This window comes from Lactuca serriola, chromosome 3 (genome assembly GCF_051521515.1).
Source record: "Lactuca serriola cultivar US96UC23 chromosome 3, Lser_US96UC23_V15, whole genome shotgun sequence".
Lineage (NCBI taxonomy): Eukaryota > Viridiplantae > Streptophyta > Magnoliopsida > Asterales > Asteraceae > Lactuca > Lactuca serriola.
Window position 1 is genome coordinate 219,319,512 of NC_136410.1, and position 22,507 is coordinate 219,342,018.

The following is a 22,507-nucleotide window of genomic DNA, read 5'->3' on the forward strand; positions in this document are numbered from 1 at the left end:
CAATTAGCCACAAGAATATACCGATAGATTTTGGTCTATTGCAAATCCATCAATAATGCCTAATAGCGATGGATTACCGACGATTTTGGCCTTCGGTAATGCTCTTTTTTGTAGTAGTGTCACATTAATTTTGAAATTAAAAAAAAAACATATTAAAAAAAATAAAAAAAAATACATATTTTTTTATATCGGATACTCGAAAATTTATGGAACGACAATCCAAATCTAAATACAAAAAAATCGGATTATCCGAATTGCCGATTTCCAAAAATTCGAATATTCGAAATTTCAGATACCTGAAATTTCGGATAATTTCACTTTGACTTTTTAGATTTGGCTTTTTTTAACACCTAATTATAGTTATAATTATAGTCATGTGTTAGACCCCTCGGTGCATCTTATACCACACACCACAGTCAGGGCCGGCCCTAGAGCATGGACAAGCTGGGGGACCGTTCCGGGCCTCACCAAAATCGGGGGGCCCTATGAGTAACGATCGGTGTGTGTATATATAGTTTTGGATAATATAAAATATAATATGAAGCAAGGAAACAAAGTCACTGTGAGTTAAGATGGTTATGCACATAAATTTGCATGGTAGAGGTGTGTGTTCGATTCTTGCATTTGTCATTTTTTTAATAATTATGTTTTTTTTAGTGTGGCTTTCCAACAAATGACACTTCATTTCTCAAGAAGCAATCACGAATGTCTGATGAAGTCCCCTCGTTATACATGCTTCACAACAGTTTCTAGAAGTGAATAATTCATCATGACATCTTCCTTGTTTCATAATTATGTAAGAAAAAAAAAACAAAAATTTGTCATCTTGTTTCTCTATTTGTTTGTTTCTTTTCCTGTGATGTTTTTTAATACATACAGATCCATTATTACTTGATCCGAGTTGGAGTTTTTGGTTGATAAATCAATCTACAAGTTCTTTAATTCTGATTCAGTTTGGTTTCTGATTCCTACTTACCTACATAGATGGTCTTCGTTTCTTCCTACATGTTTTGTTCGGTTCGGGTCAAGATGCTATACAAATGAACCTTATTGGTAGCCGATGGTTTATTAAAGTACTCGGGAATTTTTTGGCTTCTAACTCAATTACATTAGTGTTGATGCAACATTTTAATGCCTCATACAAAGCTCCTTCCTATCAAGCATACTTTGGAGGTTTTTTATATTTTTGTTCCGGTCTGGACCATTTTGCCCTTGGAGATTATTCATTCTTGTTGTGTGTTTCCTGGATATCTTGTGTAAAGTTAAAGCAATTGTGGATCTTTAATTGCATTTACAATGTTACTTCATGGAGTCTAATGTATTTTACCTACCATTGACCATTTGACCTCTGATGTTGTTCAAAGAGGTAAGCTGGGCCTAATACGTTGTTGTTGATGTGCTGAAATGTTAAGTTACCTGCATAAAATTCATTTCCTAGTGTTGAGGTGGCTGACCTAATTCTATTTGGTTGGTGTCCTTACCATTTTGCCCTTGGTGATAGTTTTTTATAATTCTCTTTGGTATTTTAAGAGTAGGTGCACTTGACTCAATGTTTTTTTGAACTAAAGACATGTTATGTCTTCAACTAAATTGGTAAAAAAAGATAAATTTTGTTGTAAAAACATTACTTATCTTTTGTATTTTTTTTTTAAATGTTTCTTTTTGTGGCTTACAATTATCATTTTATCCAAGTCCAACATCTTTACCATCAAATCTTTTCAATTTTCTGTTTTCTTATTAATTTTTTTAGTTAATATTCTTTTAGACACTTTTTTTTCCATATCCTTTTGTATTTTGCCCCGGACCTCAGATTGGCTTGGACCGCCCTGGCCACAGTATGTGATGTGACACTGGAGTTTGCGGTAAGCACCACACCGATCCGCCATGTTCCATCATGGTAAGCATGCCACACGTTATGGTTTCATTCCACGGTATATCCTTGAAATGTAGTATTTTGTGCATAAAAATATGTACTAGGTAAATGTTGTAAAAGTAATATGCCACCCACCAATTTTACAAAAAATAAAAATGACAGTTAAAAATTAAAACTCTGATAAGATATGCCCACAATCTTACAAATTAAAACAGTGGTAAGATGTGCCCACCAATCTTAGAAGAGACCGGTTTTAGTTGGTTTATACATTGTCAATCATTTTAGATGGTTTTAGTTGGTTTATACATTGTCAATCATTTTGGGACAGTGATAGTATTGAAAACCTATAAATTGGGGTAGGGGTTAGGAGAAGTGGTAGCTATCAATTGCTATTGCCTTTTGTAGTTGTTGGCAAGTTAGGAAATTTCTGAATTCTTAAACCTTATGTTTCCTAACTACTTGGGTCCCTCCGTCCCGTCTCTCATCAGTCCTTTGACATTAATGTTTTTAGTCAACTCTCTTCTTTTACATCATAATGTTTTAATTGGTTTGCTTTCTTTGTATGATATTAATGATTAACAATAATTATCATTATTACCTATAAAACATACTGGAACACGCAACTAATATATTAGAGAAACAAAAAATCTTTGGAAGTTGTTGGTTTGTGATTCTGCTGGCAGTACGTATCCTGGCTTCATCCTCCCCTATGATTCTAATATTTTTTCCATTAATTTCAAGGTTTTTTTTTCATAGTTGTTTCACATATAAATACACCTTGACTTGGTGAGTCCATGCGGACTTAAAGTTACCATATATCGTTTGAAATTGATGTATTTCTTCATCTGTTTCTCATTTTTCCACTATCACGTGACTTAAACGATGTTCATTTTGTTCCGCATCATACTCTTCATTTCTTCTAGATTGATATTGAATTAAAGAAGAAAACTACGAATCCAAGTAATTACCCAAGTTGAGTGAAAACTTAAAATTATCCAATACAAAAAACAGCTGGAACCAAAAATATTCATCAAAGTAGTAGCAAGTATACTGATTTCATTCATACGATAGCTTATATACATATACACAAGAAGCAGCCCCATGAGGCGTCTCACAGACTACATAGAATATACCTAATTAACACATCTTCGATCCTGACAAAAACTAACTGTAAAAAAAAGGGGATTATGAGTCACCCTTGGGCATCTCCAACAACGGGTCCCACACCCACCATCGAGAGGTAAACCAGAATTAATGTATACGAAGCAAAGGAAGGTACGTAATGCCGACACCTGAAAATGAGCCCTTTTCCTTGAATATATGATCGGCGCCATATGAAAATACATTCAAGGAAAATTAGTATGAAGCTCTAAATTACAAGCCACCCAATCAGGAACTGATAAACATGCACAGATGCATGCATGGTACACACCAAATTAAATATATATACATTCTCTCTAAATAAATATTCTTAGAGTATATCATGAAATAAAGGGTCTTCAAGGAGGAGGTCAGGCCAAAACTGCGGTGGAGCTTTTCCACAACGGGATGTAGTAGGAGAACTACATGCATCATCACTAGTACTATTGGTCATGGAGGTGACAGGTGGAGCCACAGGGACAACTACAGCCGCCGGTGAAGAACAACGGCTTGATACCCACGCATCGTCGGAACAAGAGTGAACAATATTTTCTGGTGGCTGCAAGTTCGGCAAGTGAGAGAATGGTAGATTAAGGTCATCATCGAAATTTGAGATTCCAACTGAAGAAGACGGCCCATTATAAAGACCGAGGTAGTTTAGATCTTCCATGTTGGGTGGATGACTTATAAGGCCAGTGTGCAGGGGAAGTGGTGGGGTACATTGAAGGAGATTGTTCAAGTACTGAATCTTGGCAATTTGATGAACAGCTTGTTCGGTTTGTAATTTGGCAATCATGGAGAGTTGTTGTTCCAAGGAAGATGAATTCGAAGGCCAAGAGATGGAGGAATGGTGTTCGACAAGTTCCTTCAGATTGGCCAAGGCCATGAGCTGAGGGAGGCTTGCAAAGATATCTGTGCATGGACGATGCGTCATTGGGTCAATACCCATCTGAATCAACTTTTTTTTCAAATGTGTGTTCCAATAGTTCTTAATCTCGTTATCTGTTCTTCCTGATAAGCGAGTAGCAATAGCCGACCACCTATACAAGTAATTAGAACACAATCACATGACTAGCTTGTTCAAGAATCAAGAGTAGTACTACTATTAATTAATTTGTTAAAATTTCGAAAGAGAGCATGTTAGTATTTACTTATTCCCTAGCATTGAGTGGAGATGAAGAATCGTTTGCTCTTCTTCATGGGAGAACTTCCCTCTCTTAATATCAGGTCTCAAGTAGTTGGTCCACCGCAATCTACAACTCTTCCCACAACGATTGAGACCTGGAAAATTAAACACACCAAACATATTGAAATGATATTAATTAGAAAAGTACGGAAATGTGTACATACCTGCAAGTCTAGGAAGGGCTCTCCAGCTACTATGACCATGTTTCTGGATGTGGTTAACGAGTTTTTCATCTTCTTCAGGTGTCCATGGACCTTTTTTGAGACCAGACTCATCACAAGGTGGTCTTCCCATATCTTATGTAGGCAAATGAAAGATCAAATATATGTACGTACATATATACATATGAAACCACCGTTGAAAGATTTGCTGTTTCGAACATCAACGGGGGTGTTGATTGTACTTATTGTAGTAATGAAATCGTCAGCAAGAAGAGCAGGTGGCAACTTGTTGATGGTCAGAGGAATCAGTTTCGTCATATGCATGGATTATTGGCATATGTTTTTTTCCCATCAAATTTGGGTCCACAAATTCGAAATTTCTGGTTTCCTTCTTTTGACCAGTGCGTGTTATACACTCCTTCGGGTTTTTTTTTTTTACCAAATCATAGTACCTGGAAAATCTATTTACCAATCTATAGTGGGTTGAAAAATATTTACAAAAAAAATAGTAAAATAATTATAGATATTATTTTCTTTTTTAAAGCCAGTAAATAGACATCTATTCTCTGTTCTCTCCTCCAATTCTTATGGTCTCCGATCACGGATAATTGACCATTTTTTCCGTTAAACTGGATCAAACATCCCTCCGATTCTCATCCCTTGCATTGACAAACCACACCTACGATAGGAATACCTCGGAACTCGGAAGAGGCAATATATAAACGATGATTTTGTTGGGACTCGATCGGTACGATTTAAGATCCACAGGCAACTGCAGATCCAGAATCTTCAAGTGCAACACCGGTATCGCCACCTCTCCGGTCACCTTTACCACATTCGATGGCACTTCATGGAGCAAAATGATGAAATCTTAAGATGTCAGCCTTTGAACGGACCATGCGAGCGGGCAGTTGGGAGGAGTAGCGATACAACCAAACATGTTGTTTGAGATACGGTCAAACAATATACTATTCTTCTCTAACGACTGTCCCTCTCCACGTCGTTTTTCTGGAAAATGCCATTATTAGACTTAAGTACGCAATAGAAAATTGAAGCCACGTAGATTTGATAAATTCATAAATTAAACCGAACCTAAAAATGGGTTTCCTCTAAACGAAAGTAGACAAATGGATCAAGCGGTCAAGCTTGGCCAGGATACCACCAGAAATTAAGTATTTTATGCTACAAATCGGGACATAATAAAGAAGGTGGCGTCCGCAAGACATAATAAAAATGATTGTAGATGACGGTTTCATAGAGATGAGAGGACACTAAGTTTAATGAGGTAGGCGAGTGAGTTATTTTGCCAGAAACGTTGTTCATCAATGTATCTCGCAGGAGATGTTGCTGAAGGAGGTGGGCCCGTGGCATGTATCGCAGACACTATAACTAAAATTATCAAAAAACAAAATAAAATAAAATAATACATATCTTTGTCATGGTATCTTAACTATTAAAAAAAAAGCAAGTGGTGATTAAATTGTGAAGGACTATGAATCGATAAATATTTTTCAAAAAGTATTAAATTATATACTATATCTTAGCAGAAAACTCGGAAATCGTTGCTAACATCTCTTTAAACAAGACTTGTGATTAATAAGTAACATCCTTCCTTTCGTTTTTTTTTTATCTTACTACTAGTTGATACCCAAATATTTTACGGATTAATTTAAAAAAAAATTACACGTTAAAATATAAGCAGTAAATTTTTTTTAATGTAAAACTTTAAAATAAGAAACAAAGAAACATATTCATTGCAATTTAATTTCATATATATTATATTTAATACTTTACATATATAAATTATGACTTTAATTTTAAAAATTGAAACAAATCAAAAATTGACAAGTAAATAATATTTTTTATTTTCAAAAATACCATAAAATAACAATTGTCAAAACTTATGAAAGATTGACAAGTGGCAAAAAAACTTTTATTTATTAGAAAGGATCATAAACACTTTTTAAGGAAAATTAAGGAAACTAACTACTTTTATATTGGTTTAAAAAAAAAAAACAACCAATTTGAACTTTTTTTAATTTTTTTGGTAAAATAACCATCTTCTAAGGAATAGACACTTTCTAAGACCATTTCGTACTATGTGGATCCAGACAGACCTATTTAACACATTCCAGAATATTCATTCTGGTCCGACATGTTCCGAAACACAATCTACAAAACCTAATTCCAGATTTTATTCTAATACATTCTAGATCACAAACAACAAACTCATTCCGACTCCTTTTACACAAACAAACTCATTCCGACTCCTTCTACACATTTTGGACTAAAGACTTAACGAAGATATGTCATGCAATTCCGATGATCTGAAAGTTTTACGTGTAAGTTTTCATTCCTATACGTGTAGTTGTTTAATTTTAAGATTATCCATGTGAGAGATCGGTAAATTCAGAACATGAAGAACAGATATGGAACATGAAGAACACATTTCGGACAATGTTGTAGTTGAACTAATGTAGTGTTAGGATCAACTCAAAATTAATTTAGTTAGTGTCTTGGGCTATTATATATCAAAATTTGGTATTGCGGAACACACAAAAGTATTTCCAAACATGTATGTGTTGGATTAAGGTGTCTAAGCTTATAACTAAATTGGTATGCTCTTGTAATTAGAAGCAAAGTCCTTTAGGGGTTGCTCTCATAACCAGAAATAGTTAGAAATGATATTAGGAGAGAGAAGTATAATTTATTAGATTATTATATGATTAATAAACTAATTGGAAATTATAGGAAGATGGTTTATTAATATATTATGTGATTAATATATTAATTTGAAATAGATAATTGATTTATTAATTTATTATGTGATTAATAAATTAATATGAGATCAACTGTTAAATAATTAATTTGTTAATTTATATGATTAATAAATTAATATGAAATCAACTAGATTTGATTAATTATTAATCAGAATTAATCAGAAATTAATTCATGATTAATTGTAATTAATCAAATGTGCAAAGAGTGAATTGTAATTATTCAATAGTTAAATAAAAGAGACCAATTTAGAACCATCCAAGCATGTACGATTTTAGTAGCTCTTCTAGGATTTTTGGAAAACACATGGTTACATAAAAAGAAATAATTTGAACTAGGATTAAGTTTATTATTTAATCAATTTAAATCATGTTTTGCATATACGCTACCTAAGCTATAAATAGGAACCATTGGCTTGTAAATTTGGTTCATGACATTACTTATAAGCATATGAATGAAAATTCTCTCATATCTCTTCTCCCATATTCGTTCTAGGGTTTCTCGTCTTATGTGTGAGCCATTAGAGGCATCATCATTTTGGTACTAAGCTTTCCAATACCAAAAACTACAAGGGATTTAAGTGATTTGTTTACAACAACAAATCAGATGTATATAACCCTAACTTTGTGTTTTGATCACATTAGGGTTCATGTTAGTTTTATTGTTCATTGTATGTTACATTCAAAGTGTTAAAGAAATAGATTCATTAGGTTGCATATACCCTTAAGTGTTAAGCGAAATTTCACAAGCACATAGTTTTTGTAACCTATAAAACTCATCAGTGGTATCATAGTCTTGATGTGTCTAACATTGTTTGTACATAAAATGAACCAAACAAAATAAAATTTTCGAAAGTATGTTCTCTCGACGTGACAGAGCCTCTGTCATGATGAAGTTCAACTCAAAACCAAAATTTTGGGATTTTCTGCCTAATCCGATTTTTGTTGTTACTTTTTTGGTAATTATATAATTTGATTTCTGCCAAAATCTAATATTTTGCATATCTTAGATAATTAAAATAAAATCCTAATTTTTAGGACAATCTTGATTAGATAATAATTAATTATAAGATTAATGAAATTGAATTATCCTTATGCATTTAATAACAAATTTAATTAAAAGATAATTATATATCCATGATAGGTTTAAATTGATTAATTAATTATATTCAATGTGTGATCTCAATCTAGGTTCGTTTTGGTGGAGCTTTATGTGAGAAACCGCATCTTGACGCCTTTTTGAGCTAAACAACCCACCGGGACCGTTTCATAATATTTTAAACTAAAGGGATGGATTTTGTAATGATATAAATCGAAAGGGGTCATTTTAAATATTGTAAAATAGATGGAAGGGTTGTTTTGTAAATTAACTAACACAATTGTAACATCCAGATTTTCTAGATCAAAATTTTCATTTTTAATTAAGTAGTTTATAAAATTGTTTACTGAATAACATCATCAATATTATAACATCCCATAAATCAAATGTCATAAACACGTCGTGGAGTAATAATAGTGTCAGAGTACAATCCCAAGAACATCATAGTGCGGAAATCGTGTGTATGTGATGCATTGCTACCGTGTCGGCTCCTTTCCCTTAGCTGAAGAGGTACCTGAAACACAACTGGAAAACTGTAAGCACAAAGCTTAGTGAGTTCCCCCATCATACCACATATCATACAATAACATATTAAGCCAGGCATATCTGGATGTCGGCCTCCCCTTCGGTCTATTTCAACCAAATAACTGTCTAGCATATCTGGGTGTTGGCCTCCCCTTCGGTCTATTTCAATTGGATAACTGTCTAGCATATCTAGGTGTTGGCCTCCCCTTCAGTCTATTTCAACCGGATATCAGGGACTATTTCACTCCCTACTACTACCACATAGAATCATAACATACTGTCACGTAGAGCATAAAAGACAATAGCATACCAGACAATTATCACACAGACAATCATCTAACTACAAGCTCCTATTAGTGGGTCGACATTGTGGCCTTAGACCCACTTCTACTGGAAGGTAACTCACCTTGTAAAACTGCGTGTCGAATCTCGCAGAAAGTAGTCTCTAACAGCTGCTCCGATGACTCCTGGCTATCATAATCACATTAACACTCAATTAGAGTCTATAACACTACTTAGGTTAAAATGACCATTTTACCCCTTGGTCCAATGGGAACATTCATAAGACCCAATTCTAGCTTATTAAGCCTAGCACTCCTATGGCCCACCAAAGACTCCCTAAGGGCCCACTAATTACCCAATTTCTAAATTGGGCCTTATCCCCCAAATGGGCCCATTACAAGTCCAAAAGTTCCAAGTCCAAATATAATAATTCCAAAGGGTCCAATCATGGCCCAAAAGGCCCAATACTCTAGTTCTAGCTTCCTAAGTCCAAAATTATGCTACATAGTGGGCCACGTGGACCAGTAGCCCAGGTCTAGTCTCTTAAGACCTAAAAACCCAATATATCCACTCAGCATGCGTACGCGCGGCGTACCTGGCACGTACGCCCAGCGTATGCTGGCCTTGACCAAAACAGGGAGTTGACCCAGTACACGCGGCGTATCAGGGAGTACCCCCAGCATACTGGCCAGCTTCCTTGGGACTTTATTTATGACTTAACCCAGTAAGTCCTTTCGTCCAAACTGTAGATCCAAGTCCTTTAAGACCTCCTAAATCATAAAGTCACAAACTTGATGTGCTTACATGCATGGTTGGGGTCAAAACATTATTTTGGTCCTTTTAACAAGCTTTAAGACCAACTAGCACTTGCATGGTCGTGGCTTAACCATCAAGGTCCAATTTTTATGACCATATGTGCTTCTAAGAGTCCAAAAGGACAGCTCTTATGCTCTGAAACTAACAATACCCAAGAATCCTCAATAATGGAGTCTAAAAGTTCCCTTAAACACCCCCATAAACAAATCTAAGCATACAATAGTCAAGTGTGGAACTTGATACCTCAAAAGAGTCATAAGTGATGCCAAACTCCTGGATGTATAAGCTCTTGGTGGATCCTTGCTTCTTCTTCAAGCTCATTTCTTCCCTTCTCACTAACACAACACACAAACACTCTCAAATGGCTTCCAAATCACAAAGGCACACAAATATAAGCTAGGGTTTTTGTGGTGGCTGTCTATGGGTGAAGATAGGCTAAGAAAACAGGGGTAATGTTCTTTATATATGGAGTAAACCCTAATTTTTTAGGGTTTAAGGATCTGCACACGTACGATGTGCATAGTCCTGGAACGTTGGGCGTACGTGCATGGCTTCCATGGTCCATTCTTATGAGTACGTTGAGCGTACATGGCACTGTACGCCCCGCGTACGATGTGTCCTCAGCCCACTTGTAAGGGCCCAAATGTAACAACCTGATATTTCAAGTCAATATAATGTAACACCAGTTAAATTTAGGTCAAAAATAAATTGTTCAATAACCATGATTGGGATGAATGCAGTAGTAGAGATCGTAATAAGGTTTCCAATAATATAAACAACACTAAAATCCGAGTTATAACGAAGAAGTTATGACCAATCGAAAATCCGCGACAAAACCGGCAAACCGTTGTTTAGCGTAATAAGCGAGTTTTCAATAAAATACCTTTTAGCCTTAACAATCTAAATGAAAGTCATAGAATACGTTAAACCATAAATATACATAAAAAGAACGTCCAAATCTGACTTCGTATGAGGAAGTTATGATTTTTCTAAGTTTCGGTTTAGCGGTAGACAGCTAAAAACTCGAAATAAAGATCGAGTGATTTTTAGCCGACGCAACCTAAACGAGGATTGAAGGTCTCGTTAATGGTAGTACAACGATAAAAAGACAGACGAAAACGGACGTCGGATGAAGAAGTTATGAATTTTTAAAGGATTTTTCTTGTCCCATTTTGTTAAAAATATAATATTAAAAATAAAGTCAAAATTAGCCAACGGAGTCTAAACAAAAGTTGTAGAGTATAGTCCAACCTATAAATAATATGTGAAGCCTCCGGTTTTAGGGCCAATTTTCCAACCTCCTCTTATACTTTCTCACTTCCGAGCCCCTCGAGACTACCCTGACGCCCCAGTTACGTATCCAAGCTCTGACGAAACCCCAAAGCCCCGAAGCTCCCGAGAAGCTAACCTCTTTCCACTTGAAGTGATGCCCGAGTAAAGCCCGGTTTTCACCAGAAACTTGCAATTACGTCAAGAAAGCTCATTCCTAGAAACGAAATGTTGTCCAAATCACCAGTTATCAAGTGAGTTCATACCCCTACATTTTCATATTTTCTTCAAGTTTTAAGGGGGGAGAATACAAGTATAATACAAGAAATCTTGTGTTTAAAATACAAGCTGTTGATCAAGTTTTTCTTACACTTTATGTATTTATTTCACGAAAATACCGATTACGCAAAATAAACGTTATTATCAAACTTGTAAACTTTTAAAGTTGTTAACAACGAAGCTTTATTTCATAAATAACATGCATATAAACTATGATAGGTATAGTTTATGGAAATTTTAGGTTATTTTACTAAGAAAGAAAAACGATATGAAAACAAGCATATAAATTATATTAAGTATAATTTATGAGTCAATCCACTCTTTTATCGTAAATAGGTATAAATAAAGATTAGTATTTTTATTTACTAAAAGATTTTTCACTGTATTACTCGTGAACTCGTTGTTAGTATTACATTTTGCGAGACAATGGCTTTGCGTAGTACCCAACGAAAGTCCTCACTTATAACCAGAGTCTCCCGTAGGGAGAGCTTGATATTTGTGTATATATCTATACAGAACTGACAATTTTGCAACCTAATTATTAGCTACAGTCCCCGGGGTGACAAATGTCAACATCGGTACTGACGTCTAGTATGGTTATAAGAACTCGCACATGGAAACAATGAATCATGCACGTAGTAATATGCTTCTCAAATAAACTTAAGGAGTAGAATCTTTATGGTTATTTTTTTTATATAACTCATTTGTATTAAGTAATCCTAATAAGGTATTATTATCACATTCAGAATCTAGAGTAAACACATTTTCAACTAGTTTTATTTCATAATAAAACTATAAGTTATTCAAGCTAATTATGACATATTTACTTACACTTTTCGATCTTGTTTCATATTAGACTACAACTCAACTCATGGAAAATATAGGATTTTCCGGGATAAACATCATCATTTTACAGGTAAACAATTTACAATTTAACTTTCTGGAAACAAATGAGATTATTTATTTCAAAGCATCATTCTTTAAATAGAAGAACTTATACAATTTTTGTCTTAAGGTACTAAGACTACATCCCATCCAACTAATAAGAAAATATAGGATTTTCTAGAGAAACACCGTAACACTTTCAAAGAATAAAGAATGTACCTTTTGAACACAAAAATGCTTATGAACTCACCAACTTAAATGTTGATACACTTTCAAAATCGCTTGTATTCTCAGGATAAACAGTAGACAGGTACATGCGTAGATTTTGTGAAGACAGAGCATAGTAGCGTTAAGTCTTTGTTTTTGTTATTTACTTTTGGAGTCTATCATGTGTGATTTGAACACAATATAAACACTTTAATATTAATGTGATGGATGTGGTTGCTTGTTTTACTATTTTACATTTGTTGTGATACTGTACAATGATGTCATCCGCCCTCGAACATTTCCGCCGTTCTGGTTTGGGGGTGTGACACCAAAGGTCAAGCCCAAACCAAACAATTCTACAATTTAATTAGGATAACAATATTAAATACCTGGAAATTCCTGGATGTTATAATTCTCCCCCACTTGAATTATACTTCTTCCTCGAAGTCCGTTGCTCCTACTGAAAATAACTTGGGGTAGTTCTCTTTCATATCATCCTCCAGCTCCCAAGTCCATTCCGAGCCCTTGCGGTGCTGCCACTTTACCTTCACCAGATCTACCTCCTTGTTCCTCAATGCCTTCATCTTCCTATCTAGAATGGCTATCGATCGCTCGATGTAGTTCAAGCTGTCATCCACCTGAATATCCTCCATAGGCACCACCGTAGAGTCGTCTACCAGGCACTTCCACATCTGGGAGACGTGGAAAGTACTGTGAATCTGGCTAAGCTCGGTTGGCATATCCAGCCTATATGCCACCTTGCCCACCCGGGCTGCAACTCTGAAAGGACCAATGTATCTAGGGCCCAACTTGCCCCGCTTCCTGAACCGAATGACACCTTTCCAAGGTGAGACTTTCAGAAGATCCATATCCCCGACCTGGAATTCCAAGTCCGAATGGCGCTTGTCGACATAACTTTTCTGCTGACTCTGAGCAGTCTGGAGCCTACTCCAAACATGTTGGATCCTCTCTGTCGTCTTGAGTACCAGTTCGGTACTCCCCATGACCCTCTGTCTAACCTCACCCCAGCATATCGGGGTTCTGCACTTCCTCCCGTACAACAACTCGAAGGGAGGATGATCGATACTCGCATGGTAGTTGTTGTTGTAAGAGAACTTGACCAACGGAAGATAGGTATCCCAGCTACCACTGAAATCCACGACACACGCCCGGAGCATATCCTCCAAGTTCTGGATGGTTCGCTCACTCTGACCATCCGTCTACGGGTGAAAAGTAGTACTGAAGTGCAGACGAGTACCTAGCTCGTCGTGAAACTTCTTCTAGAATCTGGAAGTGAACCGCATGTCTCTGTCTGAAATCATGGAGACTGGCACTCCGTGTCGAGCTACTACCTCTCAAATGTAGATATTGGCCAACTTCTCGTCCAAGATACTCTCCTGGGTCGGGATGAAATGAGCACTCTTGGTCAATCGATCCACGATGACCCAAATCGAATCCACCCCTCGTGCGGTCTTGGGAAGCTTTGTGATGAAATCCATGGTAATATCTTTCCATTTCCACATAGGGATATCCAATGGCTGTGTCTTGCCATGAGGCCTCTGGTGCTCGGCCTTGACCTTTCTACATGTCAGGCATCTCTCGGCGTACCAAGCTACATCCTGCTTCATACAGGGCCACCGGTAATCAGGACGAAGATCTCTGTACATCTTCGTCTCCCCGGGATGAATAGAAAACCTAGAGTTGTGTGCCTCCTCCATCAGCACCTAGCTCACACCTCCATGATATGGAACCCACACCCTACGGCGCAAAGTTAATAACTCATGGCTGTCATAGTCGAAGGAGGAAACCTGCCCTACTATACGCTCACTCTTCCGATGTTCCTCCTTCATAGCCTCCTGTTGGGCCTCTCGGGTCTACTCTAACAGTGGAGTCACTATTGTCATCCGAAGGAAAAAGTCTCTAATCGGGGCAGCCTTGCGGCTTAGAGCATCAACCACCACATTGGCCTTCCCCGGATGGTAGATGATAACTTGATTTTTTGTATATATTTTAGCAATCATTTTCTTTTACTTTTAGCATTTTTAATATTCTTTTTGCATTAAATCGTTAGATTTATTGTTTTGAATATTTTTACTCGTTTAATTTATTTTTGTGCAGATTTGTACGAGCAAGATGGTATTTCAGAGCATCGTTGAAGCCATATCGAATGCCTTGCAACCAAGATTGAAATCACGTAGCAAAATCCGGAAGCGAAAAGAAAAACAAAGCGATATAAATTAATTTTTTCAGATTTTGACAGCTTTGCGCGCCTTTCTTCAAGCGATCAGACGGAGGGGCAAACGATGTCCGATTGAGCTGAAAATTTACAGGAGTCTTCATAACTAATCAATATTCGACCTCGTCAAAAAGAAATGGATTCGCACTAGTTTTGATATAGTTTTTGTCCTTGTGAACATCAGGACACAAAGCTGCCAGCATCAAAAAGCCCAATACATGAAGTCCAATATACAGGCATCATCATATTTTATTTGGGCCGGAAAGAAAAGTTACGACATGCTCACAATGTGAATCCACTTTGGTGATTTATTTAGCAGCCCATTACAATTTAATTGGCCCACATTTTTTGTGTGGAGTAGGGCAAAAACGCAGCAAATAGAAAGAAAGAAATTGCATCACATTTTCAATTCGCCGGCAGTAGGGAGGAGGATACGGCGCAAGTGGAGAGTTCACTCTCTCTTCTGTGTTAACTCCTTTATTTTTCTTATTTTTGGAACATTGTAATTATGATTTACAATCATAATTTGCTAATGAGTCATTTATCTTTGTAATTAGATTAGGTTAATTTTTGTATTAATACTTGGATTATGGATGGAGTTTTTGGAGCAACAAGAAGTGACGATTTCAAAAAGCTATGTCATCTTCGTTTCGTAATCGGTATTGGTATAACTTCTATCTTTTTTATTGTTATTATTATTTTGTGTAGTTAGTTTTTATTTCCAATATTGGGTGAATCTATGGAATAATTAATTGATTAGGAATAGTTTTGTGTGGTTTTAATGGTATGCTATCAAAATATTTTCTAGTAAAACATCTATTTATGTTCATATATCTTTAATCATGAGTTTAGATATGTGAATGTTTAATTAGTTGGTTAATTTCTTGATTACGTAATAGATCTTCAAATTAACAAGCAACAAATGGTTTTTGTGATTGTTTTTCTTTCACACAATCATGAAAATATTTTTTCCAACATGGTAGTGAAAGCATTTTGACTCCTCTTGGATTTGGTGACTTTTAAATCTTAATGCTAGTTAATTTTCATTAATTACATGCTTCATGGAAATTATGACTTTAACTAAAAAAAATGTGTTATGAGCTTCTCTAACCATTGTATTAACTAAGAAAAATATAGGTGATCTCAAGCTTCTTAGATTGCTATAGCCAAATTAGTATCCATTAAACTCATTGCACCACAAAATTATGATGATTAGTCAACTAATTCAACTTGTGATTTATCCCGATATTGGAACGTTTTATTTTATAGGTTTTGTATTTTTCCATTTTTGTTATTTTTGTGAAATAGTTTTTATCGCATTTAACGTTTTGAAAACCCCCATATCATTTTATATTTTTTTTATTTCGTAGAAACTGAATGCATAGATTTGATTCGAACCAATCCCTGTGGATTCGATCCCTATTACCGCTACTACAATTTAATTTTGTATGTTGTCGTATTAAGGTTTTTTTTTTATTTGGTGGTCTTGACGCCCACCAGTAGAGGATCTCACAATCGTAATCATTTATCACATCTAGCCACCGACGCTGCCTCATGTTTAGATTCGGTTGATCCATGAGGTACCTCAAACTCTTTTCGTCCGTGTAAATGGTATAACGGACCCCATAAAGGTAATGTCGCCAAATGTTGAGGGCGAAGACGACTGCCCCCAACTCCATATCATGCACCTGGTAGTTCGCCTCGTGAGGCTTTAGCTGCCTCGAAGCGTATGCAATGACATGTCCTATCTGCATCAGTACTGCGCCCAAACCCGAAATGGACGTATCACAGTACACTACAAAATCCTCCACGCCCTCAGGTAGGGCTATAATCGGCGCCTCGAACAATATCTGTCTCAATGTCTCAAACGTTGCCTGTTGCTCAGGCCCCCCAGTGAAATACAATAGCTTTCTTCATCGGCCAGGTCAAGGGTACGGCTATCTTGGAGAAATCTTGAATGAATCTCTGGTAATAGCCAGCCAATCCCAGGAAACTATAAATCTCAAATAGAGACTTTGGAACCTCCCATCATCACGGCCTCCACCTTGGTCGGGTCCACAAAAATCTCGTTCTAGTTGACAAGGTGCCCAAGAAACTGCACCTCGCGCAACCAAAACTCGCACTTGGAGAATTTGGCAAACAAGCTCTCCCTCCTCAGGGTATCTAACACCTCCCGCAAGTGTTCATCATGTTGCTCCTGCGTCTTGGAGTAAACCAAGATGTCTTCAATGAAAACTATCACAGACCGATCCAACATCAGTCTGCATACACGGTTCATAAGGTCCATGAATGTGGTAGGATGATTGGTGAGCCCGAAAGGCATTACAACGAACTCGTAGTGGCCATAGCGAGTCCGAAAAGCAGTCTTTTGTATATCCTCGTCTCTGACCCTCATCTGATGGTAGCACGATAGCAAATCTATGTTGGAAAACCAAGATGCCCCCTGAAGTTGGTCGAAAAGGTTATCAATCCTCAGGAGTGGGTAACGGTTCTTCACCGTGACCTTGTTCAGCTCCCGGTAATCTATACACATCCGACGCGACCCATCATTCTTCTTTACAAACAAGATTGGGGCTCCCCAGGGTGAACTACTCGATCTGATTAATCCCTTGTCTAACAGCTCCTACAGCTGTGTAGACAACACCTGCATCTCGGGAGGTGCCAATCGATACGAGGCCTTGGCTATTGGAGCTGCACCCGGGACTAGGTCGATCCTAAACTCTATCTGTCTCTCCGAAGATATTCCTGTTAAATCCTCTGGAAATACATCCGGGTACTCTCGCACCACTGACACATCACTCACGGTCGCCTTACCCTCATCTTGGGTATCCATGATATAGGCAACATATCTGTCGCAAACCTGCTGAAGGTAGCACCTAGCCCTCGCTGTTGAGCATAAAGTTGGTCCGTGATGTGGCCTCTCACCCTGAATCACCAGCTCTCCCCCACTTGGGGTCCTAAACCGAACCAACTGTTGCGCGCAGTCAATCACTGCTCCATTAGGGCTCAACCAGTCCATACCAATGATGACCTTGTTCCCACGTAATGGTATGGGAACCAAGTCCACCAAATAGCGCTCCTCGAACAGCCGCAAAACACTTAATAATTGTTCTCCAATTAATGATTATTTAAGATGATAAAACAAAGAAAAATAGCAAGACAAATTGAAAAATATCTTTTATATTTTTCACATATTCTACATGTATAATAACAGTGTTACAAAAAGTTTTGGCAATTTTGGAAACAGTTTTCTATTTATTTCAATTTTTATTAGAATAAATGAACAAAAATCATAAAATCGGGTTAAACAGTTTAGAAATCTATTTTTATTTTTTTCCCTGCTTAAGAATGTTTATAACGGTAATACTAAAAGTTTGGACAATTCTGGAAACTGTTTTTTATTTATTTCATTTTTTATTAGAATAAATGCACAAAAATTATAAAATTGGGTTAAACAGTTTATAAATCCATTTTTATATTTTTCTCAGCTTAAGTATGTCTAATGGCAGTATCATAAAAAGTTTGGGAATTTTTATCATTTGGATGCTATTTTTCACAAATTTATATTGTTATGAAGGCTTAAAATTTTGGAAAAATAGTTAATCATATCAAAATTTCAAAAGAAAATTTATGGAAGACCTCTACTGTATTTAGAATGAAAATGCAAAGTTTGACAATATTTGGAAACTGTTTGATAATATTTTAGATTTTTAGGAGCTTAAAACACCTTTAAGTGTGTCGAAATACTCTCAAATAATATTACACAAATCTTGAAATTAATATCCAAAATTGTCTTAATCACATGAGTTATAAAATTTCACCATTTCAGAAAAATGTTTGCAACTTATCAATATTAAATTTTGACACAATATTGACATAATTCTATTGTAGTAGTATACTAGTGTTAGATTTCGATTAGAGACTCTCTAGCAAATACCATTATTGTAGGAATCGGTAGTGGTACAAGTGGACCGTAGTTCAATGCACCATTTGCATCATCTCAATGTATTGTGAGTATTCACGACACCCCTATTTTCGGTTTTTATGTTTTGGGGTGGAAAAGCATGTCCGAAAAACTATTATATGTTAGTTGTATTTAAATTGATTTGTATCAAACTTGATTTCTATTTTATTGCTATATTTCTCTATGTATATCTATGCAACACGAAACATGAGGCCTTATCGTCTTAAGTCCGTTCCCTTTACACTTTACTCCATCCATTAACTCTTTGAGCCAATGGTCATTATGGATAGCGCTATTAGGAATTGATAACTCCTCACTCACCCGATTGCTTGAGTACATGATACCATATAATCTATGGAACGATAAGCATAGATCTTGATAGGGTATCAGTCATAGGCTTGGTTGGGAACTCATTATTTGCTCATACACATACAAACTCGTTACTTATTATAGCAATAAAATTTGTATCTCATTATAACAACGAACTTTTGTTACTAAATACTTATTTACTTATTTTAGCAACGAACTTGGTTGCTCCTTATAGTAACAAACTTGTTTGCTCCTTGTAGCAACAAACTTGATTGCTCATTATAGCAATGAAACTTGTTTACTCGTTTTAGTAACAAACTTTATTTCCCATGAGAATATGAACGTTGCATCTCATTTGGGCAACATACTTTATCTCTCATGATGACAACGAACTTTGTTTATACAAACTTATTTACTCATTTTAACAATATATTTCTATTTATGGAAACTTTTATCAAAACTTTGATTTCGATTCATGAAACCAATATTATTATTATTATTATTATTATTATTATTATTATTATTATTATTATTATGTGTGAGTACTCACCAACTATTTTTATAGTTGACGCTCGTTTTACATGCGTTTTCAGGAATCATCATGTAAGTGACACTTAGGGACACATCACTGTTAGGAGCATTCGCATGTGTTGTATTTCAATTTACATTGTAATTTCTTTTAAAATTTGTTCAAACCCATTGTAAATTTGTAATGATTTTTAATACTATGGTTGGTGTTGTCTTTTAACTTTTGCTATGAAACCCATTATACCGCCACGCCTCGTGTTTCCGCTTTAGCGGGGTGTGATATTTGGCTTATCCATCGGGTATCTCAAACTAGTGTGATTATGTAAATATTACACCTAACCCATGTTGGGTTTTAAGTACTATAACACTCCTATGGTGCACATACAACCCTAATAGCTTTGGATCTAAGTTTTCTGAACTTATATATGCAATAAAATTTCCAAAGCATGAAGCCTACAACTAGCATACAATTTTGGTACATGAATCATAAAATCTAGTTAGAACAATACCTCTTATTTGTAGCTTGTAGTTGTTGGACTTTCAAGAGCTTAGCACCTCAAGTGTAATGCCTCAAATGGTTCACAAACACCATGAACAAAGGAGGAATTTGAGAAAGAGGTTAAGCACTGTAACACCCCAAATTTTTCAAAAACATTTCATGCTAAGGTTTTAAAAAATTAGGGTCTTAACCTACATTTAACAAAAACCGGTCCCACAAAAAAACACATTTACATATTTAAAACAATGGGTGTTACTATTAAGCATCAATATAACCATAGCAATCCAATAAGAATTACATCAATATAATTAACAATGAACATAACAATTTCCACTCTATACTCTATCACTTGACTTCTAACTTCCATCTATCGTCATCTCTCCTTAAAGGTAACCTGAGATACATGGCATTAAAAAGAGATACGTCATCTCTCCTTAAAGGTAACCTGAGATACATGTCATCTCTCCTTAAAGGTAACCTAAGATACGTAAGACAATAATGTCTCGTGAGCTACGTGGGTTTATGACCCAAAACATTTATCACATTTTTACCAAAAACATTTCATCTTTGCAAAACAAGTTTTAGACCATAAAACATTTTAAAGGATTTTCAAGGAAAACTCATTTCATACATGTCATAAATATCATTTCATATCTTATCATTTCATTTCATTTCAAAAGTCATATTTCCATATTTTATTTTATTTTATCATTAAGGGCTAATTACATATTAAAACTTTGTCATTTTTATATTTAGTGTCTACGTCCAATAAAGGAACCACTCCCAAGTCTAGACCAAGGTGGAAAGAACAAATCAATCCACCAAGGCATCATTTTCATTAGGACATCTATCTCGCGAAGGGGAGGCGCCACCCCGATAGATTACTCTAGTGCCTCTTACGAGGTATCATGGCTCAGGCAGTTTTTAATTCATTACTTTTCATTCCATTTCATTACTTTACATTTCTTGTCATTACTTTCCATGCTTTACACATTTCATATATTAGTATCATCAACTCGTTTCAAAAGAAAAGCGTCTATATTTCAAAACATTTCAAACACTTTTTCAAAACATTCGATCTTCTAAAACATTCTTTACTTTCAAAAACAATATTGCCTTCAAGACATTCTTTGAAAACATTATTTGCAAAAGCATTTAATACTTTCACTTCAAAACATTTCATATATCAAAATATTAGTATTTCATTATTATAAAACTCATTTTTCCATGTACCCCAAAGTGGGGAAAAATACCAACACGTACTCACCTAAATCACAAGAAGGCTTGCTGGTCCTCTTCTAGTCCCTTTCCTTAGAGCAACACTCATAATCACCTCCTATATAACATTTATGAACATAAGTTATTAAAATGACCAAAACACCCCTCATGGACTTTTATCATTTAGATATCCCCCGTAAGCTTATTTACTTCCTATTAGCTTATATAAAGTTTGAGGGAAATCGGAGGTCATTTAGTAGGTTTTCCACGAAAAACATACATTTCACAAAACCTTTGACACGGCCCGTGTCATTTTGACATGCCCCCGTGTCAAAACTGCAGTTCACTATTTTGAGCAGAATTTTGCTAAACACTTTGTAACTTGTTCCATATACCTCCAATGGCTACCAAACTTTACCAAACGGTTATTAAGGACTAAATAAAGGTTATAAAATTCTCAAATACTCATTAACCCTTACCCACATGATGACTTAATCATTAAGACCTTAATGCTTACAATCACTCAAATGAAAGAGTCAAAAGCTCAAGTTGCTTAAAAATAATCTTGAACCAATATGACTTATTCCCAAATCATTTAATACATCACTGGGTGTTGTAAGTGCTTAACATTACACAAACATCATGTTAATTCCTTAATGGATTTATAGAATGTCCAATTCCATTCCAACTTTCCCATTTTGCCCTTTTGCCCAATAACTCCATATTTTCAACTAGGAATCATTCAACTCTTCATGTTATTGCATTCAAATCATATTATTTGTATCAACTCATGTTTATGAGTATCATATACTCATGAAATGCTCACAAACAAAAGATTCCATTGTTTTCATCACATTTCTCTCAATTTCATTCCAATTCTAGCACATACATGATTCTACCATCATTGATGTGTCTGAGCATTCCAATTGGATTCATTGTCATCAAACATCATCTAGGTCATAGAATCCATTACAATCTAACATATGAACATGAAATCCCCAATTTAGATTCCTAAGGTTCATGGTGATTTTTACCCAAGTCGTCAAATCTACCAATATAGTGATTGGATTGAGATTGGAATCACCAAAACTACTCAAGGGAGGTTAGAAACCAAAACCCTAACCCTTAGAAGAAGCTAAATTCGACATTTGTGTTTTCTCCAACCATTGAACTCGAAATTTAGGAGTAATGGAGAGGAGATTATACCTTATTAGCCTTTGATTGTTTCCCTTCTTGTTTGAATGCTTCTAAACT

General features: G+C 35.7%; 1 protein-coding gene and 1 long non-coding RNA gene across 3 annotated transcripts; one reads left to right on the forward strand and one right to left on the reverse strand.

Annotated features, from left to right (window-relative positions):
- Positions 1–2,897: 2,897 nt before the first annotated feature.
- On the reverse strand, positions 2,898–4,745 carry LOC145093594 (transcription factor MYB93-like). Its single transcript, XM_079031783.1, has 3 exons — positions 4,364–4,745; positions 4,165–4,294; positions 2,898–4,053 (listed from the first exon to the last, which is right to left on the reverse strand). Exons 1-3 carry the CDS (start codon positions 4,491–4,493, stop codon positions 3,345–3,347), a joined length of 969 nt encoding a protein of 322 aa, XP_078887909.1. The 5' UTR covers positions 4,494–4,745; the 3' UTR covers positions 2,898–3,344.
- A 10,215-nt stretch (positions 4,746–14,960) lies between these two features.
- On the forward strand, positions 14,961–19,756 carry LOC145093595 (uncharacterized). Of its 2 annotated transcripts, XR_013702965.1 has the most exons (3): positions 14,961–15,024; positions 15,097–15,400; positions 19,602–19,756. It is a non-coding gene; the product is annotated as an uncharacterized LOC145093595 (long non-coding RNA). The 2 variants fall into 2 exon arrangements; XR_013702964.1 differs by having other exon boundaries at positions 14,967–15,400.
- Positions 19,757–22,507: the final 2,751 nt, after the last annotated feature.

What these genes read in the sequence shown, in the direction of transcription:
- LOC145093594 (XM_079031783.1), bottom strand. Translation starts at nt 4,493, where the DNA reads ATGGGAAGACCACCTTGTGATGAGTCTGGTCTCAAAAAAGGTCCATGG. An exon ending in AGCCCTTCCTAGACTTGCAG is followed by an intron (nt 4,295 to 4,363) that starts GTATGTACACAT and finishes TTAATTTTCCAG; the next exon opens with GTCTCAATCGTTGTGGGAAG. An exon ending in CACTCAATGCTAGGGAATAA is followed by an intron (nt 4,054 to 4,164) that starts GTAAATACTAAC and finishes TTACTTGTATAG; the next exon opens with GTGGTCGGCTATTGCTACTC.